Source organism: Zonotrichia leucophrys, chromosome 4A, assembly GCF_028769735.1.
Source record: "Zonotrichia leucophrys gambelii isolate GWCS_2022_RI chromosome 4A, RI_Zleu_2.0, whole genome shotgun sequence".
In the NCBI taxonomy this organism is placed as follows: Eukaryota; Metazoa; Chordata; class Aves; order Passeriformes; family Passerellidae; genus Zonotrichia; species Zonotrichia leucophrys.
In genome coordinates this window covers 10,952,892-10,978,399 of record NC_088174.1, presented here as the reverse complement: position 1 = coordinate 10,978,399, position 25,508 = coordinate 10,952,892, and the positions used below count along the sequence as shown (strand labels likewise).

Below are 25,508 nucleotides of genomic sequence, written 5' to 3'. Positions count from 1 at the left end.
CCTTTGAACATGGTGGAGATAAAATTACCTTCCCTGATGATTTTGTCCTTGGCAATAACTGTTTTTTCTGTTTATTCTCCAGTGTTGGACTCAACTGTGCTTCTCTCTAAGTCAATGGCAGATGTCCCACTGAGATCACTGTGAACTGGAGTTTGCCTTTGAAACTACATCCTTCCATTGTAGATTAAATGAGTACTACAGTAATGATTTTTTAATTTAGGCAGTAATATACAGGCTTCCTTGTCACTTTTAAAATATTTTAAATTAAATAATTGTTTAAAAAATAATCTCACCTAATGCAACTCCTAGTTAAGGTTTGAGCAGCTGCAGTCTGAATTTTTAACTAAAACTGCAGCAAGTTTTAAAAATCTGTGTTGAAACTCCAACTATATGTACAAATACCTCATACCAGAAATGTTTCAGAGGCATTAAGCCATTCTTCTTGCTGGAACACACCCTTCATTAAGATAAGCCAAGAATTCTCTTGACTGGCCAAATCATCAAGCCAATTAAATTATAGTGGTGATGAACTCAAGGCTGAATTTGGTTCTTAGCCAAGAAGATTTTAAAAAATTTTTTTGTGCTGCTCTGCCAAGGCTCTTTATATGACCACTGTTTTCCACAATGTTTGGATACAAATACAGCATAAATACCTGAAGGTTTATAACCATTTTGCTTCTTTGCCACTTCTTCTGATCTTGCCTTGGCAGGATTTTTGTCTTCTAGGAGATCTGGTTTTTTAACAACTGATTTTGTGTGGACAGGAAGGCTTGGATGAGGCTTCCCAGTGCCCATCAGTTTCTGATCCTCCTTGACTGAAGCAGAAGCAGCAGCTGGAGCAGCTGGGGGGAGCAGCTTCAGGGGCTTGACACGGCTTTCGTTCTGGTATTTCAGCAAAGATGATGTTCTTCTTAGTCTGACCCCAAATGGACTCTCAAAGTTTTGTGTTTCATGGTCAGCCCACTCCATGAAAGAATTCAAGTCCAGATCTCTGTCCTTACAATCTCGATCAAATCTCTCTAAGTTGGTTTTTGCTGATTCCTGCAGAGCTGCATCAAAACGTGAGGGCTCTTTTGTCATTCCTTCAAAGAACTCTGGTCTTATAGGGGATGTTGGAGAACTTCTGGAATAGGAATCTTCCTTTGAGTTTGAACCCCCTGAGAGAGACCTTTGCCATGCTGGTGCAATGGTGAATCTGACTGGTCTAGCAGAAGCAGTCTTCAGTGGAGTTTTTACATTTTCATTTGATGATTGGCTGCCTTCTGCTGCTTTTCTGTGAGAAGCTGCAGTGCTTACCTGGTGCTCCTTACTCACAGCATCAGAAGATATATTACTCTTCAAGCCAGCCAAACTTGAAGAGGCGAGACACCCAATGGAAAGTTTTCCAGAAACGCAAGATGCGTTGCCCTGTTGACTGCCTTGGTTGTTCTTTGGAACAGGAACCATTTCTGCTTTAGAACATGCTTCCAATTTACTGCAAGGTACCACACAAACTGCTTCTGAGACAGATGCAGCAGGGTCTATTTTTTTTTCTACACTGTCCTTGGATAACTGAAATTCCATAATTTCACAAGTTTCTTTGCCATTTTTTGCTACTGAACTCTTTTCAGACCTCAAATCAGCCCCTGTCTTGATGTCAGAACAAGACTCTGCATCAGCTACTGCAGCTTGTGGAGCATCTGAGACAGCATGGCTGGAATGATTCCCAGCAGTACCAAAGCAGAGTTCTTCTTTGCCACTGAACAGGGGATCCCCCTTTTCCTTTGCTTTAATGTTTAGATCCACAGAATTTACTGAGGAACTTTGTGCAACATCTGGCAATATATCCAAGCCAGATGTTTCCACACCACTGCTGAACGAGTCAGCTGTGGGTATGTCTGGAGACACAGCAGCTTCTCCTTCAAGCTGCTGCAGCTCTGGAAGTGCAGGTGCTTCAGCACTTGTACTTTGAGGATGCATTTTTGATTCATGAGCAGACCCATCTGCAGAGCACATCACTCCTGCACCGTGGTGTCCTTGCAGGTTCACAGGAGAAGGCTCAGGCCTCAGGAGGAGTGTGGCTCCTTTGTAGGGATGGCGCACACCAGGAAGGCTCCCATGCTCCTGCAGCAAAGCACAGGGGTCTTCTGCCACAGGTGGGGGACCACAGGACTCAGGGGCAGCATCAGAGGAGGATTTTACTCCTGGTATCTCCTTAAAACAACCTCCCTTTGCACAGGGTCCCACCTGGGCTGGTAATCCTGCATTAAACAGAGGAAAAGAGTGTGCACTTAAAGGGGACAATCCAGACATCATCTGTATGCATTGCAGATAGTGCAGTCCTTTAACAGGAATGCCCCATCTCTGGGCACTGCTGACTGATAAATAAGCTGGTTCAGAGCCTGTTCAGAAATGGGCTCTCCAAGTGAGGGATTAATAAAGTTTCAGTTTGAACACACCTAATCCAGGGAGCGACTGAAAGTTGCTGTCTGTTTCAGGTGCACACATTAGTTGCTGTTTAGCTGTTTCCTGTGCATACCCTTAGCTGCAAGACTACCAGCCAGATTTCTCTAGACATTTCTGCATGTGTGTGCCTAGAAAAGCCACCTACAATGACTGGGAGAACTCTCTCTGGGTGAGTGGCAAAGGAAGATCCAGTAAACAGACGCCAACCAAAGTCACCTGACACACACAACATATAATGCTGTGGTTAAGGTTTTTCTGAGTGTCAAGGAACTCAGTTTCACACACTGAGGTCCAGCCAGCTGTGTAGGACATGTGCTTCTGAACATGATGCTTTCAGCTCTTTTTTTAGTGCTGCCCTCAAAGCTCACCACTTCAGCATCACTTTGTTGATTTTTTTTCATCACAACAATTCAGCAGCCAGGATTGGTTTTATGTTATAGAACCAAAAGATGCCAAGTTTGGAAGGACTAACAATTCAAACAGGTCCTGTCAGTGCTATACAGAAGAGTTCAAGCACCCAAAGCAGCAATACCTGTGTCTTCATTACCTTCCCCATCACTTTTATGTTTGCCACTCTCAAGTAATTCTGTTGAATTTCCCTTCCTTTCTGGAGCTGCAGGAAGACAAGTCTCATTTTCCAGCTGTTTCACCTAAAGAAGTGAAGATGCTGTAATTAAAGAATTATGCACAAAAATGGCAGTTTATACACATGCATTTCTATGAATACTCAAATCACAGAAACAAAGCCTCCCTCCTGTAATTTACCAACATTCTGGGTAATGTACTATTCTACTTAAGAACTAGATTTGTAAAACTAGACTTAGGCCTCTATAAAACTGACATTTAGCTTTTCAAACACCAGAAGTCTTTTTACAAATGAAGCTTAACCCACAATTTTTGGCTAAATAATGAAAACCAAAAATTGTGGTCTTTTTCAGTTTTCATGATATTAAATTTTCAGAGTCTTTTTTGGTTGGTTGATTGGTTGGTGCAAAAGAGGTGTTTTCCCTTCTTCCAATGGAAGAAGTAAACACACGTGGATAGGAAAGAAAAAAGAAATTAAAATAATAATTAAAAACTCACACTTATTTCCTTCTGCCCAGTGATTCTTTGGCAAAAACCACCCACCTGGAGGGGCAGCAGGTGCTTGTTGGTGAAGCCCCTCTGCCTGCGAGGGTTGATGGCAATCCTGTGCCTGGCTGCGGAGGTGTCCAGGCAGCCCAGGGGACTGGCAGGGGTGGTGAAATCCACAGGAAGGGAGCTACTGCCTCCTGCCCCGGGGGTGCCAGAGGATGAAGGACTGATGGGCCTGGAGGAAGCTCCAGAAGGGATCTGTAACACAGAAATACAATGCTGTTGCCACATTTCCCTTCACAGAGGACTTCTGAGATTCACATTCTCGGAACCTCAAAGAAAGAAAAGACAATTCTTATTTCATTTGCTGTGCCTGTGTTTGTGCCAAAGTAGAATGCAACATGGGGATTGTTCATCCACAGTGATGGTGTTTTGTTTCCTTGGCCTGCCAGGGCCAGGTGTGTGTGTGTGTGTGTGTTGGGACTGTCACTGACAGCCACGAGATTCTGTGCAGTGTATGCAGGGCTGAGTGCTTGGCAGATTCTGTTTTAGATGTATAGAATAATATAGTATAATAAAGTAATTAATTAGCCTTTTGATATCTTTGGAGTCCTCCTCATCATTGTCTCCCCTTTGTCGGAGTCGCCTTTGATTTGCAATACAATGCTCTGTATATTTTGCTTTGCTTCCCCACATCTCTGGAACATTTCCTTTGTTAGCTCATTCCATTTCAGAAGCTTGAAATGGCCATAGTTTCGGGCATAAATCCTCATTTTAAAATGCATGCCTAAGTCATCTGTGCAGAGAGATCGCTGGGTTCTGTGAGTTCAGCTGAACACACAGCACGTAACACAGAAGGAAAATCGCTGTCTCTGCCACAGGGAGAGCCTCAGCCCGTCCCCACCCCAGGTCCCATCTGCAAAGCCCTTTGCAGTTTGTGCACACACCAGCAGGAGACACTGCTGCCCTTTGTACAGCTGCCTCTTCATCCCAGTAACGCGACCCACCGCACAAATCCATTATTTAAAAGCCACAGAAATAGCACGGATGCTTGCTCCTCATTATCTCTAAGAAAGCTGCCATAGCCACTTTTGTCTTTCAATATCAACTTTCAGGAAAATCAAATGCTTTTCAGAATATCAGAACCATCCTCCAGACAGTGCTGTGGATCTCATCCTCACAGCAGCGCTGCTCTGGGGAACTGAACAGCAGCAACCCAGGATTGTGCAATCAAAATAGTTTACAGAAATGTTTGTACTAAAGCCCCCTAAAAGTGAAGTTTCAGTGGTTTTGCTACTGTTTTGAAAGACCAAACTTTCTGGAACACTTGCAAAATGCCAAAGAAGCTTCATTCATAAAGCTGGGTGACACTTGGCCATTGCACTGTGCCTGGCATTTGCAGTTTAGATTTGTTTAAGCTTAGGATGTAACACAGCATTTCAAACACGTGTGCTAATGGAGTTTAAAAGATCATGAAAACATCTTCACATCTCATTGACAAAAACTGTCAAGGTACATCAAAAATATATGACCTCTGCAAATTTTTCCAATCTGGTCAAGGACTGTGTTGTTCTGAGAGCAGAACCTGCTGCTTCTCATGGTCATTTATCATCCAAAGAAAATTTCAAATTAAAACACACCCTTTCCTGTGGAATACCTGCCATCAGGAAAGGCTGGTCCTGCAATCATTTCCCATGATAAGAGAGATGGAAGGCATTGCTCACAAGCCACTGCTGATGGGAAGATGTGATTGATATGGGGGCCCTGGGATACGGGAGCAGAATTGAAGAGCTTTGCCTGGTCCAGTGTTTTGTGTAACTTTATAGATTTGTACTGTCACAGAGCTGCCTCTGTGCTGTTCACACAAACTACTTACCAATAGATTTCTGTCTGTCTATTTCTTATTGAAAACCTGAGAGGTACATTTTAAATATCATTTCCCTTGCTCTGGACTCTTAAAGAATTGTTTCCTAGGATACACTGTACCCAGAATAAATTTAAAAAATAAAATTACTGTCCTGGCTCCATACAGACTCCACATATGCCATCTCAGGGAAGTTTATTATCAGGAAAAGGAGCTATTTACCTGTTCATCTTCACTGTCTGTCCCTCCTAAACTCAAAGAGCTATGACGCTGAACAGGGTTGGAGGACTGTGGGATAAAAGGAGGAAGAGGGTAAGTCAGGGGAAGTGTCACACTGAATCATCTTGAGCTAGATATCCAGTGCTAATTATGAGAAAACACAAGAGGAAAAATAAAGGAAGGGTCACTGGGTCCCTGCCTTACACAGTGGGTTTAATTTCTTCATTGGCATCAAACAAAGCAGGGGAGATTTCCTGCATTGAGATACACCAGGAAGGCTGACCACAGGAGGCAGTACATTTCATAAAGTTATTTTGGGTTATTGTTTTAAAATCATCAGATTTACAAATTCTCACAAGTTCACTGAAATCTGAAATCACACATTTGCTAATGATAGAGGTCAGAGTTCTGGTCTACATAAAAGCATGGAAAATTGTGCACAGAAAAGGTTTTGTAGGGTCAATTTCTAGATACACCTCAGAGCGAAAAGCCCACAATCCATATGGATATTTCTTCTGGTTCTAACTGATCTGTACCATCATGTACAAACAAACAAAATGGTTTTTGCCTCCCCTAGGCAGATTCTCTCTTTTCTGTATGGATGGTCAATTATACCTTGTTTGGCGAATCTGTCAGAACTTCATGAAGGGTTGAAATTTCAGGAGGGCTCCTAGGTAAACCATCATCTTCAGAAACAGCACCTGCATCTTCCAGTTTTTTCCCAGTTATAACAAGAGGAGGTGATCCAAGTTTGACATTCTGCTGAAGCTGAAGCTGTGGTTGAAATACAGAATATAAACTTTCAATGATGTAATTTAAAGATGTTCTGGACATTGTAAGCCAGATGCATAACTAAAAGATATGCAGAATTTTTTCGTTAACAGAAAAACTTGAAGAAACAGACCATTTATAGAAAAGAGCCATTAATAAAATTTTATCCAGCTACATTCATCAAGGACCCATCATTAAAACTGGTGTTGGCATAAAATTAAAAGTAAAATCAGTTTTGTTCAGTAATTTAGCAAAAGGAGACAGGAATTTCACCATTCCAGAAAATTTACTACAGATTAACTCCTTTAAATTAAAAACTTTCAAATTCCAGATTTAATTACTTAGTCACATTAATTTAGGTATTTATGTGACTAAATATAACAAAGTATTGCCAGTCAACATTCCCAATCCCAGGTTTATGTAGTCACCTTTCCCTCACAAAGCCCTTCCAAATCTGAGAGCTTGTTACAACCTTTTCCCACACAAGTAGCTGAGTCACAATTTTTATACAATACCAAATTAATTTAATTTCTGATCCACCCTAATGAATTACTTGTTAATTTCCCCCACCATCACATCCTGGTCTACAGCAGGAATGGTAACAGCAGCCAAGAACAACTTTGTTTGTAAAGGAGAGTGGGGATTCTTTTCCAGGATTCACAAAAGAATGCTCTGGCCGGCCCTGACCCTAGAAAAATACAACAAAGTCTGCAGGCTCAGGAGCAGCCAGATGTTCCCTCAAACTGAAAATGTTCAGATCTGAGGAAACACCATCACTAAAATTCTTGGCCTAAGTCTGTCAGCTGTGACAAAGCTGGAATAGAAACAAGGTCTGAGCACAAACTTTGTCCTTCAACTGAAAACATCTCAGCAGAATATTCCCAAGATAAACATGCAGACTTAATTTTTCTGTTTCTTTGCTTATTAAACCATATTGGGTAGTTTTAAGCCTAGTTTTGTGTTTTCCTGCAATCTATGCAGTCATTTACATCTCTGTAAAATAGACATAAAAAGCTGCAATTCTTATTCAGCAAGGTTCATTTACAATGCAATTCCTATAGATCAAGCTGCCACACAGGGTAGCAAATGTCTAGAACACCAATCCCCCCTTCAAACAGCTTCCTTTTGCAATTTATGGGCAATATATTGCAATACTGTGATATATGGGCAACACAAGGCATACAACATAAGTGTGCACTTAATGGGAAGGAAAAAACAGAAAGTCAATTTTGCTTTGGTCTCTTTTCACAACTTCCTGTCTTAGATTTATTAAATTTATTACATGCAGACAGCAAAGTGTGTGGGGGAAACTGAATTTGCATTCTGTCTTCTACTGGTAGAAGTTAATTTACATTGCTAAGAAAGTATCTGCTTTTATTAGTGCTTGGCTTTTATTCTGACAAGAGTCAAGCTCACAGAAAAAGCCTGTCTGTCAGAGCTACAAAAATAATGCTGGCAGTATTACATTACTGTGCAGTGTGATGGATGGGGAGAGGGCACAGTGGACTGCAAACAGCATGAAAAAAGCTTTTTTTCCCCCAACAATGTTCTGTAATATACAAACATGTTTTCTTCTGCTACTCCTTCAGTTATACAAAAAATATCTTTGCCTGTTTTACAGCCTTAGAGAGGAACAAGTCCCTCTGTGCATCTTCTATTACTTAACATGTGACTCAATTGTCTTTTGCAACATGAAGCTCACACTGAGCAAAGGAGGAATTTCAATGACCTTTGGCTCCTTTATCAACCATTTGTATTCAGTCTCTGGAAAAACCTTAAACTTTTATCTGAGTGTTCCAAGCTGGGCAGTTAGTGAAATATAATTAATATAATCAACAGTTTATAAGGGAGCTGTCAAGGAGGGTTCAGTGTTGCCTTGGAAGAAGGAAATGACCCAGCAGAATACAGTATCTTTTGCTAGCAGAGACCAAGAGAATAAATACATAAATAAAGCTGTCAGAGCATCCTGACATATCCATCATCCCACACACTCACACAGCCACTGGCACTACCATGAATAGTGAAAACATCTGAGCCAGAACTGCCAAAAAGAGTAACACAAATAATATTTAAAGAATAACAGTGTAAGGGACACACTACAGTATAAATAAATGGCCTTAACCCAAAGGCAGTAGCTATGAAGTAAAGAACATAAATCCCATTGGAAGAGGACACACTTAATAAAGAAAGTTTCCAAGAGTTCATGAGCTGGATTCACATCACACACTATGAGACCTGGGCAAGGCTGAAAGCACCAGGACTGCTCAAAAACTCAGCTTCCAAGAGGCAGAGTAGATCCAAAAGTAGCAAATTTGACTTTAGACACTTCAGTCAGCAAAATCCTAAGGCACACAGCAAAAGGAATCAAGCAACAGACTTTCCTGGGAGACAGCTGACAAACAGCAGCACTGCTGACGAGAGGATGATGTTCTCACCTGCAAAGTTCTCACTCTTCCAGGTCTGTTTTCCTGAGACAAGACATCACCTGTCACATTTCCTGGTGCAGACTCCAAAATGAAGACACTGTCGTGGGACAAGGCTTTGTTCCCCATGCTACCCTTGGGCCTGGAAAGGAAGGAATGAGCGGTCATGCACTGGGCACATCCCCACACCAGGGCAGAGGGAGGATAGAGAGGCCAGAGTGGGATGCATCATGCTTCACTTCAGATTTGTGCATGGTTAGGACAGTCACTGTTTGCTTCTTTTACATCAGAAGGGAGGAGGAACACCTTTGATCAAATGTCCCTTTGCAATGCACTCAGCATCTGCATTGAGCACACAGCTCAGCTTGCTGACTAGAGAGGGAGTCCAGTGTGATCAGATCCCGTGTTAGGAGTGAGGTGGACACAAAGCACCCCAAGAAAGGTGCAGAAAGGACAACAGGAGTCCCCTGCCCTCCTTTGGTGGCAGTGTGGCTAACATGAGACATTCAGGACACAGCTTTTGCAGCCTGGTGTGTGCCATACCCGCCAAAGGTGGTGGATTGGTTTTTTTCCTTCTTGTAAATGTGGGCAGAAAATTTAACTTTGATATATTAACAAACTTGACTCGAATCCTCTCATGTCCAGCAATAAAACCAGTTGCATTCACCCATATCCTAAATATTATTTTGGTGTATTAAAAAAGGTAGATGGGACAATGTCCATGGCTACAGTTACAGAGCCATCAATGGCCAGGTTAAAGTGTAGGGTGAGACATTCCTGCTCTGTTTCTGTGCTCGTTGGCTGTTCAGCCCAGTGAAGCAATGATGAGTTCCCACAGCAGCTGTTAACTGAGTTGTAATTACCTGAGATTGATTTGGCTTGGGCTACTAAGTTATGCAGAGCAAATTTTTTTTGCACTTGAGTGGCACAACAAGGAAAGCTGCAAATAATTTATTAACCAAGTTCCACCCGCATAGGCAGGTACTGTTTGTACATTACTTTGTCCAAAAGACAACAAGGATAGCCTCTACTAGGATTTCATCCCAGTCTTGAACTGGAAAGCATCATAGAATATTTTCTCATTGTTGGCCATGAGACTATTAACAAATACAAATGACAAGGATTCCTTGGCTCACATCCTGCACAGGCAATGCTTTCCTCTGAAAGTTTGACTCTGGGGAACAGAGGATGATTAGGAACACAATTCTGACATGAGAAGTTCAGTATGTCAAAGTTCTTCTGCAAGGAAATCAAATAGGCTCTTTACCTAACCATAGATTCTCTCTTTATTTAGAAGCTGAGAAAGACTGCGAACATTCATTAAGCAAATGCACTACATTAAAAAATCCCAAACAAATTACTCTTTTTCCTCCTGCATCCCCCTTCTTTACATCTCCAGAGACACCTCTCCTAGCTGCTGGACTAACCCTTCTGCTGCCCCAAAGGTGTAGTCAGTCAGTCTGCAGTTGTACACAGCCTCACTGCAGGACAAAATAAATTTGCTGTAAGTTTATGTTGTGCTGAAGGCAATCAGAGCTGTTTCTCTCACAGCACAGGTCAGAGTTTGTGCTTCCTCCTGTTACACACCATGGTTAATGTCTGTGTAAGTCTGCAGGACAGCAGCTCTACACACAAGAAAGGCACTTGCCTTATTTCATCATTAATGAAGCCATCCTATTCTTTTGTGTCTGATTTTATAGTCCTTTTCAGCATGAGAGGTACTCCATATGGGCAAGGCATAATTTTACTGCATTAAGAAAAACTGTCATGCAGCTTTTATATACTGCAATGTATGTTCATTATTAGCTGGCATATTTTATTTATTGCAAAGAATGTATGTGCATTAGGATGTATTTGCCTTTCCATCTGGAGAATTCTTTACCCATAAGGGTTGAGGTCTCCTTGTTCTTAAGACTGCCAGTACAAGATCTCTGTCTTTTTTGTCTTTTTCTCTCTCTCTGCATATGTATCAGATGTGTTGGCAAGAGAATTACTGTATTTTCTTCTGGCAGTCACCGGAATAAAAAAAAAAAAAACCATAGGATTAAATATAGAATTAACTGCAGCTTTAGTACACTCTTATGTGCAAATCCACATCCCTCTGTAATTCCAGGCTGTACATGTATATGTATATGTATATGTATATTTCTGCTGAAGCTAAAGATGCACTAACTAAAGCCCAGATGTTTCAGCCATTGCCTGTCCACACTGATTTCCCTCTACAAATGCTCAATTCATTCCTGCGTATCAACATTCAAGCTTCCCACCAAACCAGAGGAAATGATGGGACTCTAGGCTTGCAAACCTCCTTACATGCTGCAGGGGTGGCTGACACAAAACCAGGGCCCTTCAGTTGTTATCTGTGCCTAAAGGGCTAGGTAAGAAAGTTAAAGAAGCAATCACACACTGATAATATACCAGAAATACTTTTCTCTTTACTGTAGCCATGACAGAGGGCATCACTGATGCTGAAAATCACCCACACAACTTCACAGTCTTTTCTGTACTAGCAGTACTCATTCACCATCCTCTTCCTGTAAAGGTGCTGCTGGCCAGACCCTCCCGGACGGATTTCAAACACCAAAAACAATCAGAGCAGTCTGGGCTATCTGCACTCTTGGGCTAAGGGTTGGATCACCCTGCCCTGCTGCCCTCCCCCTCCTCTCCAGGCTGACTCCTCGAGCTCTAGCAAAGAAAGAGGAAATTCCTGGAATTCCTTCATCAGCATTAGGGCTTGTTTTGCACAAATTTGGACAGAGGCTGCTCCTAAGGGGCCAACTCATGCTTTCATCCGACTGCTGTGAGAGGTCCACTTTTATTTATTTTCCTTCCCTGGCAGCTTACCCAGCCTCCCCCGGTGAATGAAGTGCAGCAGTGTTGAGCACAGCGAGGCTGACATCGCTGCTGGACTGGCAAGGTTTTAAATTACTCTCTCCCCTGGGAGCTGGAGGTTCTTTCCTTTTCTTCTTGGCAAAGAAGTTCTTGAAAGTCTGAAATTTGGATTTTTTCTTTCCTGCAACATGAAAAAAAAAGAAAACTTAGGAAAGTTGGCGGTATTGCTTAACTTGGGTAATGTTATCTCTCAAATCCTGGAGGAAGCCTCAAAGCCAGAGCAGCCCATTCAGTGTCAGTCGGCTCCTCTGTAAATAATTCAGTGCTGGAGTCCAGTGAAAGGTGAAGCTTCAGTTCCTACATTTGGTTCCTCTAGAGCAACATTAGGGCATTAAGCTGACAATAGTGGTACCTACCAGGGTTCCAGTCTATGCAAAAATATACTTTATATAGAAAATGTATCTATCTGCAACTGATAGGTGATCATGCCTGGTGTATTTTCAATAAAAATTGCTGTCAATGTCTAAGTATTAATGTTCTTTACTTAGTTTGGTTTAGTTCTGCTTACTCTTTATTCTGTGCTCTAAGGAGACAGCACCTAAAGGACATTCAGCATTGGCAAAAAGATTGAAACTAGAAAAAAAATTTATAAACTCCAAAACCAAAATATCTGTTTCCACATTAAATAAACACATTAAAAAACTGTCGCAAAATAAAATCAACAACTCCTCCAGGGACAAAGAAGCAAACTTAAATTAAGACATTGTCTTGCAGGACATGCGAACAGAGCAGCCCTAAGAACACAATTGGAAAAGTGTTAATTCAGTTTCAGATTTTCCATAGTCCAAATGAAAATACAAAAAGAATTTAAAAACCCCACCATGAAACATCACTGATCTGTCATTATTAATAGGATCGAAGATAATTCAACATTCTTATGTATATTTTTTTTCAGCACACAAGTCCTGCATTTTGTCCCTGACCCTGACACTGAGGGGTCACTTTGAGTGGTTTGGGCCAAACTATTGTACTGAGACCCCTGTGATTGACTTAAATACATACTCAGAGCAATAACATCATTGCTTATCTGAGCCAACTTCATTGTTGAAATAATACTTCACAGCAGTTGGCATAACACATGCCCACAGCTGGAGGATTCCTTCATAAGCAGGGCATTATTTCAAGACAATTATTTTCTCTCCCAGCAATGATTTAGTTGGTGATGCTCTGTCTCAACGTGTGCCCTGTACGTGCAGGGATCTGTGCCAATGGGCCTTATCTGGGCTGAAAGTGCCACCACACAGCTGCAGCAGACAGTGGCCACTTTGAGAGACAAACAATGACACTGACATCCACTCCCCCTGTCTCCTCCCTGCTCCTCAGCCCAGTGCCAGCACCACGTGTCAGGACACACGAGGACATTGCCACAGTGTCCCCATGCCTGGTGACACTGCCACCCCTGTGCAGAGCCACCAAAGTCCTGCAGCTGCTGCCCAAGTGACCTGGGCTGCTCCTGAGGCCAAAGCAGCTTTCAAACCATGGAAAGGGAGCTCTCACTGCAGTCCCTCAATAACAACGGGATGTGGCTGCTCTTGGGGAGGGTTTATCAGTGGAAGGCCTTGTTATCTTCCACTGCTGCTTATCAGGCAATAAATGAATGAGACAGCCACAGAAAACACACAGATTGTATTGCTGTGGCCCAGAGCTGATCCCAAGGGTTTGGGGTTTGTTAAGACTCCCAGAAGGCTCAATGAGCCTCATGCTGCAGCTGGAGCAAGAACTGGCAGGAGAGGACAGGTCACACAACAGGACACAGAGCCTCTCCAGTAAAACAAGCATTGCCAGTGTGCCTCAGAGCCTTTAGAAAACATCCTGACCATTTCTGTCTTCCCTATCCACAACTAGACAATATGTGTGGTATTCTTCCAGGAAACTTGCCAAAGCTGATCTGGTTTATCTTAGATAGGCAAAACAAAAGTTTAAGGAGTTTAATTGAAGCAGCTCCCCAAAATTATCAATTCTGCAATGTCTGCTAACACAGTCAATGACTCCAAGAATGAAATGGCAAACTTTGAGACAGGCAAAGAGCTCTGCAACTCAAAAGCTCTCATCTAAATGAGAAACAAGGACATGGACATTGGTCATGTACACTGGAGAACTGTCAGCTGTACAGACAGAAAGCAAGCTGGATTCTAGCGCAGGCACTATTGATGAGCTTCATTAGATGCTGGCATTTCCAGAGAACCAGGAAAGCATTAAAAAAAAATGAACCAAACCAAAAACCCACACCAAAAAACCCACCACACAGCAGCAAGTGATCCTAAGGATGTTGGAGAGAAACAGACATAAGTCTTGCCACAAAAGCAAACATTGCCAAGGTACTGCTCCAAATACCTGTCTAATCAGAAGTGGTGCTGACTGTAGAACGGAGGCTGCAGAAAGGATTTCCAAACACTGCCAGGGAGCAATCCCCAGCTGGCATGGGACAGCTCTTGTACCATTGTGCAACAGAGAGGATCTGATGCAGACACATCAGGCACTTCAGTGCCTCCTCTAGACTCTAATTTATTACTGGTGTGTGGGGTACATCCCCTCCAGCAATAACTCCTCTTCAACCATGCTCTGCTCAGCTGCAAACATTCAGCTGCCTCAGATGAATGAGAAGACAGCAAGTTTCCCTGCAGTTCCAGAGGCTGGCACTTGCCATATTATTATGTAAAAAATATCAAATCACTGCTGGGCACTTAGTGCTGGGTGCAGATGAAAGCTGTGGGACTTTTCTGTGAGAGAGCAAAAAGGACATGGCACAGAAATGCAATGCTCTTGTTTGCTCCCTGCTGGGAACAGCTGTGCTCTGGTTTTGCAAACCAATAAAATGATGCCACCTTTAAACTAAAGGTGCCTACACCTCAGTGCACTGTGAAACAGCCCAACATAACAATAAATTGCTAGAATGCCCAATGATACTTGAACTAATAAAATACAAGAGGACCTCAATACTTAAATGGGAGAAAAACCATTGCATAACAAAAACCCAAGCTCAGACAACCATGCCTATTCCCCCTTCATCCACTGGTGATTTTCAAAATCTTATGGTTGCCAATCTTCAGTTTTATGGCATTAAAATTAAAATACTAAATTTCTAGGTTACTGCCCTATAAAGGAAAAGCCTTCCCAAAAATTAGTTGCTTATGCTATGTTTTAGCCAACTATAATAGAAAAGAAGCAGGAATAAACATTTTCCTTTCCCTGTAAAGTTTGTGAATTCTGTATTTTTTACTGTATGTGTATTGCCTATATCATTGTGCCTCCTGTGCACAGAGAAAATTAACTCAGGAGTTTCTGCTCTTTGAGTAGTCTTTCCTTATAACAAGATAGAAAATAAAAGGTTGCTTCTTCCAGTGCAAAAATTGAAACTGCAGAAAGCGTAGGGAACATCTGATTTGGGACGTCAGTGATCATATTCAAATTAAACCATTCATTTGGGGATCTCCTATGGTCTCTGACTTCCTAGGATGCAGTCAGGAAGTATTTTCTATCTTTTTTTTAACCCTCAAATCCAAGGACTAGATAGTTTCAACATTAAGAACATCTGGAAAAAAATCCCAACCCACAGACAAGATTCTCAGAAAGTGTCATGATTCTTCATGCAAATACTAGATATTGGCAGACAGGCAATGAAATCATGGAATTCAGCACCACCAACACTGGGTGCTGGCAGGTTTTGGTTCCTGCCACAGGGAAGGAGCAGCATGCACTGGGAGCCCTGCACTACAGACAAGGCAAACCTCAATAAATCAGTGTAGCTGCCTGCACTGTGAAGGTGGGGATTCCACCCTCCCAGAGCCTTTACATCATGAGTGATTATGGAGAGGGAAAGGTGAGACAATCCTTCATCACCTTTGGAAGCAAACAGAAGATCCAAACTGGCTTTGTCCAGGTCCAGTTCAAGAGTCTCCTGTACTCCTTGGCAACAGCACTGCAGCCTTTAACTACTTAAAATGTTCATTTAGGGTCAGAAATATTCCTGGTGGATTTAGAGGCAACACTTCAGATCATGAGCCATGTCCTGCTTTTCCTATGACTCAGGTCAGAATTTGATCTCTTTTCTGAATCTCCTAGTAAATCTGAATGCAAAATTTTCATGCATGGGCTCCACACAAGCTTACCAGATTGCAGGGATAGCACCAGACTGTGTGACAAACTAGATTGTAAATCTTAAAACCAGAGAGTGCTGAGCATCCATTATTACACTCTCTTCACCTCTATCCATCTGCCAAGCAGAGTTCAACTAAGAGTCTCTCTGCCATTTGCTTATCTCTTCTAACAATATTTTGATAGTGGCAAATATATTTCTAAAGGACAAAGCAAGATGACCTTTAAAACACAAACATTTAAGATTATTGCAAAACATTAGCCAAAGAAAAGAGATAAAAATCAAATGGTGTGACAGCCACTTCTCCAGAGATTCTTCAGACATGATGCTATCCCTCAAATTCAAACTGGCAAAGGGGATATCCTTTAAGGTAATCAAGTCTGGCATAAGTAAGATATTTTACTTTCTTGCCTGTTATTCAAACTTCTCACATTGTTTGCATCAGACCATGCCACAGATTAAAGAATAAGTCACAAATGTCTGCCTGTGGCCAGAGGCAGAGAGAGGCAGCTGGGGCTCTGACACAGCTCCCACAGACAGAGGATTTGTAACAGGCTCAGCTCCCACCTCTGCAGGATCCATCAGTGCAGGCACAACAATCAGCCCTTCAAGCTCTGACATCCTGCTTGTAAAATCCAGCTCAGAATCAAAAGAAATATCCTCCAACAGGATATGCCACTCCAGTATTGCACATTAAATCATCTTTTCCATAATACTGACAGCTGACAGAGACACCCAGAATTTTCTTTACACTACAAAAGAAACCCCAAAAAACAGCACTGCAAAACAGGTCACTACAGACCTGAGTCATTGAAGAAAACAAAACCAGCTGTCTATTCAGAGAACAGCTGCTTACCTGTGCACTCTTCCACTGTGTCTCCAGGTGACTGTGTGACCTCTGTGGGCCTCGTGGCCATTATATATTCACTGAAACAGAGATGAAAGCATCAGTTTAATTTTAGTCCATCTCCCCAGCAGAACATGGTCCCACCCAGAATGAAGAAAAAACATAGCAGAATCTTTTCTAAAACTACACGTCCAAATGGCTATCACAACCATGCCTTGCATACTTTTGTGCACTTTGGCCGCAGAACTTTTCATTTTTTCAGTGACACTTACTTCTCCAGCCACAACTAACAATCCAGTCTAATCATTGCCAGCACCTCTGTCTTGCTAAGAGACCAGAATCAGAGTTGCTCTCAGGAAAGATGTCATTACACTTGCTCAGCAAACACTGTAATGCTTCCCAGTTTTAGAATAATGAACCTTTGCTAGGGAGCGACAGCTCCACACCACTGTAAAAAACAGAAGTTAGTGCTCAGCTGCCCAGAGTTCATGCATCACAGTGTGCTCACAGCAGGCACCAGTCTAGTCTGTCATCATTATTAAAACCAGTTAAGCATCAGCACTGAAACATCATTCCAGGCTATGCTACATTTGTGGAAACCAATAGATCAAATTTATTTTGGATGCAGTGCAATCAGCTTTTAAGCACAAGCTCTGAAACCTTATCGCCAGCAGGGCTATTGATCAACTAAATTAGCAGATGGCATCATCTTCCTCCCTGATGAAAACAGAAGTCCAGCCTAGTTTTAACATCATTCAGTGGTAACTGGCTCCACTTTGTATTTTCCAAAGGGGTGTCTGTCACAGACAAAGGAATGAAGCAGCACACCACAGGAGGTACAAATGTCAGGCAACAATGGGAATGTGACAGTTTAGCAGGGCAGCTCACAAACACTGTCCTTTGCCATGGAAGGTACCTCAGTGGTACTTATATAAAAGTAGAGGCTCCCTTATGCTGTCAGGACTCCTAGAATCTTTACAACCAAATCCTGCTCTCTTTTCTACATAGATCACAACTAACAATTTTCCATATTTAAGTGCTGTAACAATACAGCCAAGTCAAGTCTCTCCACAGCAAACAAGACTGTGATTCTGTACCAGGCTGGACAATCACTAAACTCTTCCATTTCTTCTGCATCACCCACATGCTCTAAAATCTGTCATGCTCAAAAGCAGTGGGACTTTTCTATGAGCCCACATCCTCAGACAGCCTTGAAAGATAAAGTGCACAAACTCAGGGGCAGAGGAGCGTGTCAGAGGAAAGAAAGGAGCAGCTCATGGAGGTAAATCAGGAGGGCTCCTGTGACAAAAGAGGCCATGGAATAAAGCATTGCCTGCACTCACCACACAGACATGGAAAATGTAAAGCTGCTGAACCATGGGGAGGAATTGGGGAGGTACAGAAGAGAAGCAAAGTGCAGTCAAACAGATCCCCTGGGAGCACTGGGCACAGGAGAGCATCAACACAATCCAGTTCCAAACAATCTCACTTCTGCTTGTTGAAAAATGAAAAAGTCATTGCAACAACCAGGACTGATTACACCTTTCCTAACTGAGTTGCACTGAGGTTGTTCTTGAAACAATTCTCAGAAAATATTGACAAGCAATAAAAAATAAAATTTCCAAGTTTCCTTCAGGATGATCATAACCATTCATCCTTTTTCCCCTTGTCTCATCAATTATCTATGAAAATGTTTGCATTTCCTGCATACTTTCTTTAAAGCAGTCATCAGTAGACGTTCTTATAGACTCTTTCTTTTTATTAAAAAGAAATTTGGTTCCAATTTTTCCTCTCAGCTTTATACACCATGCACATGGTATTAGATTTTTCTGAGATAAAGGGAAATGCATTTGAAATAAAATATTGAGAAAGTATTCAACAAATTTACAAGGACAAACTGACAAGTCTCCAGACTTGAGTCTATTTTCACAGAATGTGAGTGGACCTGGAATTTGGCTTATCTAGACCTCTAACTTCTGCTTTTTCCACCTTCAGTTAAACCAAAGCAATATAAAATTGATTCTTTCAGATCCAGATTTGTCTGCATCAGTTCAACATTTATTTAACTCACTCAATCATCTCAGCTGCTCACTCAGAATCCTTCCAGCCCTTGAAGATATTTTGACTGCAGTGTTTATTGTAACTGCAAGCACATATTTCCAACTTGTCTACCTTTTACAAAAATAGAGCTTCAATGCAAAGCAGTTCAGCTCTGAGGCAGCTTCTTCACAGTCAAATCAGCTCCAGCATTAACTCAATTTTATAGTTGAGTTCTCTGGGGCACATGGAGCTCAAATGTCAACTACAAGGGTGCCCCATTTAGGACCTCATCATCTTTTTCCAGTGAACTGAACATCACAGATTTTCTCAAGCTCTGAGTCAGTTGAAGTAGCTGAATTACAGGGGAAAAACCCATAAAATATATGGTGTATATATTCCACCAGCAAAGTGGAGGTTCCATCATTGAAAATCCGATGACAAACCTGGAGGAAAGTCAGCAATTAGGTGGCAGTTAGACTTCAAATTCTGGTGGCAGAGAGTTGTACTTTACAGAGAAGAGTTAGCAAAGCCACAAGCCCTAGCCTGGAGGTCAGTGTAATGGAGAAAAAAAGGACAAAACCCCATCAATACAAATACACATGAGTGCACAGGCATTAACCAATCAAACCTCCAGACATTCACCACTGCAGACAGACACAGGGTCAGGATGTATCAATACCCTGCACATCCAGTGCAATCAGCTGTGCTGACCCCCTGGGAGCTCTCCCAGAGCATTACACCATTAGAGACAAAGTTTTCAACAAATTCTGTCTGTGTATTGATTTTCAGTGATAAAAATATTAGGTTAAATAAATGGCCTTTAGAGCATAGTTCTGATACTCCTGAGGTGCCACAGGACAGCTGGGAGGAGATGCTTGCACAGGGATGCAGGAGAATTCTCCTCAGTGTGGAACAGCGGGTGCATTTCCCCCGTCTACACCTTTCTAATGTTCTTAATCCTCTCTCAAACAGGATTTGCAATCCCTACAGGTGCAGCCCTCCTGCTGCAGAGGTACAGGGCACACAAGATGCTGAATCTCTGCCACACTCCTCAAATCTAGAGTCAGCCATGGCCAGTAAATCCACTTCATCAATTCCTGTGTGGGGCCATGGGAAAGACTGAAAGTTTACCAAATGCACAGTGTTTGCCTCTCCCTGCACAGTATGGATTACCACAAATGTGAATTAATTAATTACTTGCAAAGAGTGGCCCCTATGTAGCTGCAATCACACAAATAATACTGACATTATTAGACCCTATTCTCATTGCTAGGGTTGCTTTAAAGCAATTAAACCCCTACAAAGTTACAGGATTTGCTTTACCTCTAAAACAGAGAATGGAACTTAGCAGTCCCCACTACCCCCATTTGGTTTGATGTTTAGATCCAAGTTATCCCTGCTATCCCACATAACATTCTCATTGATAACCCCACTGTGCTGCATTCACTCAGAGCTCTTCAACTCATTACAGGAACTAATGAGTCTGAAAAGTAATAAGAAATCTCCAGGAACAGGAGAAATGTCCTTGTCTCTCCTTTGCAAACTGAACCAACTGGACAAATATTTGGAGTTCTCTATGGGAGGGCAGTGATAGAAAAAAGAAATAAAGCTCCAGGATGGTGCTCTGACCATTGGCTTTGCTGAGCTTAGCACATGACTTAATATGTACATGGGGGGTTAGGGGTGAGAGAATCTCACCAAATGAATAAAAGACAATTCCCTTTCACTGCTTGGTTTGTGTATTTAAGGACTCCTGGGAAGTTTGCTTTGTACAGCACTCAAGTTTCTTGCAAATAACAAAGGTCCAAGGGAAATGCTCTCTGCTCAGCCTCAGAAAGGGACACAGCCTCAGAAAAGGGACACTGGCTCCTTGCTGGCTCTCCAGTGGAGCAGGAGACTTGGAAACTGCACAGCAGGCCAGCTCCCAGCCCACCTTCAGAGCTTCCTCAGCATCAGTCATGGTTCTGCATCAGCATCCCACAAAGCCAGTGATCAAAGGAGATGCTGAACCCTGAACAGCCTCTTTCTTATCAAATAAGTGCTTGAGGAAATAAAGCCTCCAGAATGCAAGGCACTGCATTCAGCTAGGATCTTCATGGCCTATAGAACACAGGCAGTGGCAAGCAGCCAAGAGAAAGAGGTGAAATTTTTGCCTGGGGCTTTTAAAGACCAGTTTCCTCCATACTACAAAAATTGTTTGAAATCAAGCTTATGCTCCAGATTTCAGGGCACACACTTTCCACAGCAAGAGGCATCAGCACAGGAAAATGGAGCCTGTGGACCCCATCTGTTCCTCCAGGTCACCACCCTGCAGCCAGCCTCCCCCAGAACACTCTTCAAGCTATTGCAGGAGCTCAGAGAAAGCTCCTCTACTTCTCCTGAAAACCAAGGTTCAAAAAAACACAGAATGCAGGATGGCTTCATATTCAGATTACATTCTGCAGCAAAAGGTGAATGAGAGGTTAAATTTTCTTCTCTCTTATTAAAGCACATTAGAGGACCCTGTTCCGACAAAATGTGGTTGATGGCTTTTCTCTCAGGGAGCCCAACAAGCTATCAATGAACTCATTAATCCAATAACAGCTAAAGAAGTAAAGTTTACCCTCTGCAACTTCACTAAACAGGATTCCAGAGTCAATCATAGCAATGGCAAAGCCAGCAAGATTTCTATTCAATTTTCACATCCCTTGAGCATATCAGAAACTCAGCAACCAAAGCTCCCTTTGCTCTCCATGAGATGAGTGACCTGCACTCAAGGCCCACAGCACAGAAAATGCTGATTAGTGTGGGATTCAACAAAACAGCTTTGTTGAAACAGGGTGCAATCCAACAGGAGAGGGGGAACCAGGATCTGACCTTGCACAGCTGATCCCACTGTGCTCTTCTACAATGGAGTGTTCCTAGGAAGGAATTCCCAGGGTTTCTGCCAGCCCCTGGCTGGTGTCTCCCATGGGGTCCCTCCCATGCTGTTTAATGTAGGTACAAAAGAACAGCACAAACAGCATTTCACACCAGGATCCTTGCTACTCTCTCCACTGGTAATGGGGAGGGGAAGAGTTTATAAAGTCAAAGAATATTGACCTTGTAATTTTCACTGAACAAAGGATAGTTCAAGAAGGTTTAAGGTCCTTGTCCAAGGGTCACAACTAATAAATACAGCAGCAGTACCCACCAGGGTGTCTGGATAAGCATTAGATAATATTTAATATTAATAAGATATCCTCCCAGAATCAAGCAGGGGGTCATAATTCCCCATAGCAAAAGACAACATTCAGCTCCTAACCTTGAGAAAATATCCAGAGCAGCATCCATGCCCATGCAGAGATCAGTTGCCAGCTCGCACACCTTGCATTCAGACACTGCCCCCAACCCCTGGGTCCCCACACCTTGGCTCCTCTGTGAAGACTCTCCAGCAGACAGGTCCCAAAGTGCTGAACTCCTGTTTGCTACAATCTGCCTTGGGAAGGCTCTGCCTGACAGCAGCTCTGAAGGATTTCTGCTGTTCACCAGCGCCTGAAGCATTATGTCCTGCCCTCCTAGTGAGTGTGTGTGCAACACTAATGGAAAGCAGCTGGTGGGCTGAAGCAGACTTTAAAAAAAAAAGTAAGAGGAGGAAATGCCTTTCATACAGTCACACAGACTCATTCTGTAATTGTGTGAGAAGCCAAGAGGATAAGAAGGGGGAAGGGTAAATGGGAAAAATTCATAAGCACTCTGTTACCAGTCCAGAAACTGAGAGTCAATTCCTCTCTTCCCTGCAGCCCCATCTCCCCAGAGTCCCTGCACTCCTGCCACTTGTTGGTTTAGGGAATTGTGTCCCTGCCTGTGGGGAGTGACTGCAGCACAGCCCTGGTGCCTTACACCTGAGGGTTTGTACTCAGCTCAGGAGGCCAAAGGGAAGTCCCAGAGCTTTGTAACACTTGGCACCCACACCAGACAGATTAACTTGGTTTGCTGCCACTTCAAGCTCTCCTCATGCCCCTAATTACTCTGCTGTGCTTATTAGCATGATCTTGGGTAGCTGCTGTCTGTGCAAAGTCTCTGCTGCAAGTCTTCATCAGCTCAGACAATACAGCAAATATCTACCTGCTAGCCAAAAGCCAAGGAAAATAGGTCTTGATAGCCCATCCCTAATAATAATTTATCACAGATTTTACAGTGCATTTGCAGAGAAATGTGACAAAAATTTGCCCAAATCAAGACTGGCTCTAACATAGTCATGATCTAAGCCACAGCAAGATTTTGGCCCCAGACTGTCTCCATTTTAAAGGAATGGCCAATAAATGACCCAGTTAAATTCCACCACTTGGCAATAGCATAGGAGTAAGATTTTCCCATGTAGTAATTCTTTATCTTCACACCAACACACTGGGGAAACTTCAGGAAACAGCTGGAATGAGGATCTTCTCCCACTCTTCCTAAAAAGAAGAAAAGGAATAGCAAAGCCTTCCAGCAACCACACTAAAGGAACCATTTGCCAGCAGCAGGAGACACCCTCAGATCCACTTGACAGGGATAGATTTGAAGTAGCTGTGGAGGAGGAGGAGGAACATGCATTTAAAAATCATCAGGGATGTAACCAAGGCTGCCTTTGCCAGCTGGGAGCTGCCCCCAGAGAGCATCACTGCCTCTGGAAATGGTCTCAAGGCAAAGCAGCAGGAAATGTCAACCACTACCACTGACCAGCAGACAAGCCTCATGCCAGCAGAGTCAAGGTGGGAATAAAAGTCAAGCTCACTTCTCTGCCTCTCCAAGTGGTAAATTCCACAAGTAAATGTAATCTTCCATCCCAGATTTGGAGGTGGGCATATTTAGCCATTGTTTTCTAGCTTGTGCATGTGCTTTTTACCCGCTCTCCAAATTTCTAATTAATTTAGTTTCCCCTAGAGCCTTCAAGCATCAATTCAGATGACTGGGGTCTGATCTGGGGTGTGCAGAGCCCTGGGAGCCCATGGGCAGCTTTGTAGGGATCAGCAGAAGGTGGCAAAGGAAAGAGGTTTGCCATCAGCTGGCTCAACATGCTCTACAGGGGCTGAAAGTCTGCGAGCCAGAGAAAACTTCATGGAAATGGCCAATATCTCCAAATTCTGAAGGTGACAAGTATTAGACAGCAAAATCTATGAGACAGAGCTTGTCTTTTAAACATATTCTAGCAGATGGAGACTATTGGGCTGGGATTTGGGTAAATTCACTGGTTTTCCTGGCTCTATCAGGAAATTACTGGATTTCTAACAAGAGCCAGGTTATTTATCACTCAGCCATGAGCTTCTTTACCAGTGGAATCACCATGGTCACACTGAACTCCTGCAAAGCTTCATGAGCCCTGAGGGAGAGTTAAATATCACCTCTGCTGCAGGAGAGCAGCATGCTGGGGCTGCATGGACTGACACAAGTGATAGAAACACATAGAAGGTAAATCACAAAAAAACCCATAAAATTTCACAGGAGCAATCTGCATATTTGCCCCCATATCTGAGTCACAGTGATTTCAGTCTCAGACACTGGGAAGGACCATTACACCCTGGGCCTGAAAGAAAAGAGTCTGGAGGTATTTTCACCAAATTAAGCTGTCTGACTATTGCAGGAAAAACGAGGCTGAAACAATAGAGAACTGAACACCAGAACTGAAACATGGAACTTCAGGCTATATCTAAGGCTTTCTCCTTTTTTAAGGTTTTTCCAAAACAGTCACTTATCCCTCAACTTTTAGTTAAAGATGGAGGGAAAAAAAAATCTTCAGATACAATGAAACTTCTCAGGACAAGAGATAATAAAGACATTTAATGGCCTAGAATTCAAAGTGCGCTTAAAAAAATTTTTTTTAAAAAGGGAGGGACAGAAAATGCTGGAAGAAACTGTTACAATTTTTCTCTGAAGATCAAAATGCCATAAAACCAGCCAGCCATCTTTTGGCTATAAAGAAGCAAATAAAACACAGGCTTTGTGGTCTCAGAAGCTGCCTTTGGCAGGAAGCTCAGGAAATCTCTCTTCATGTGAAGTCCCAAAGCCTATTTGTCAGTATCTGCTGCCTGCACACACAACAAATAAAAACAAGGCCAGCTCCTCTCCAGTTGGAACACAGTGTGTGGCTGGCTCAGCCCGAGTTCCCACTGCCCTGGGCATTTCTGCAGCTCAGAGCCCAGCCTGGCTCCTGACCAGGGAAGGGCAGAGGCAGCCTCTGTGCTTGCAGAGGGAGCTCTGTGGGAAGTTTGATGGTTTGATTCCCCTCCCTTCTTCTATCCTAAAGAAAGCCTCCTGCTGTCCCTGCTCTGCTCTCTCTAGAGCCTCCAGTTAGGCACCTCCTGAAGTACAATGGCCTTGAAGCACATGGAGAAAGAACTCTTGGAGATCATCCATGTGCTCAGGGCAGTTCCTGAGCCATTTCTGTCCCAAGGACAGCTCCTGACCTTTTGCTCTAGCATGAGCAACTACTAAAAAGGGATCCTACTTCTCTGGGATTCCAGACACAAATACCGCTCTAAAACAGGATCATCTAAAATAAGATTATCTGAGCTAATGCTGTTTTGCACCAATGGAGTATCAGGCTGAATTCCCACTGTATTTGAAGGCAGTGGTACAGCAGCATCAGGGGGCAGAGATGGTACATGACAGCAGAAACTGGCACCAAAGACAACAAGAACTGCAAGGTGGGGCAGTGACAAGCAGGCACGTGGGGGAGAGAATCAGATGGGGACAGACATTCTGTAAGATATTCACAGGCCAAGGCTGCAAGAAAAGAAACAATGAGACTCTTGGCATCTTTTTAATTTAAGCTTTTGAAACATTCTTTTCATTGAAATGAAATGATGGAAAGCAGTGTGGCTGCTGGAGTGAAAC

The 25,508-nt window shown here is 42.8% G+C and overlaps 1 protein-coding gene across 8 annotated transcripts in view; it reads right to left on the bottom strand.

The window, feature by feature from the left end:
- Positions 1-25,508, bottom strand: part of KIAA1210 (KIAA1210 ortholog) — a 50,613-nt gene that overhangs the window by 5,871 nt on the left and 19,234 nt on the right. For 6 of the 8 annotated variants that reach the window (XM_064712515.1, XM_064712514.1, XM_064712512.1 and 3 more), the window contains 8 exons: positions 16,641-16,711; positions 11,641-11,809; positions 8,809-8,938; positions 6,218-6,376; positions 5,606-5,671; positions 3,574-3,777; positions 2,978-3,095; positions 654-2,240 (listed from right to left, as the gene is read on the bottom strand). In XM_064712515.1, coding sequence (XP_064568585.1) covers positions 654-2,240; positions 2,978-3,095; positions 3,574-3,777; positions 5,606-5,671; positions 6,218-6,376; positions 8,809-8,938; positions 11,641-11,809; positions 16,641-16,701 — 2,494 coding nt within the window. In that variant the 5' untranslated portion in view covers positions 16,702-16,711. Of the gene's footprint in view, positions 1-653; positions 2,241-2,977; positions 3,096-3,573; positions 3,778-5,605; positions 5,672-6,217; positions 6,377-8,808; positions 8,939-11,640; positions 11,810-16,640; positions 16,712-22,057; positions 22,173-25,508 lie in introns of those variants that run through there. The other 2 variants (XM_064712516.1, XM_064712511.1) reach the window with 2 other exon arrangements.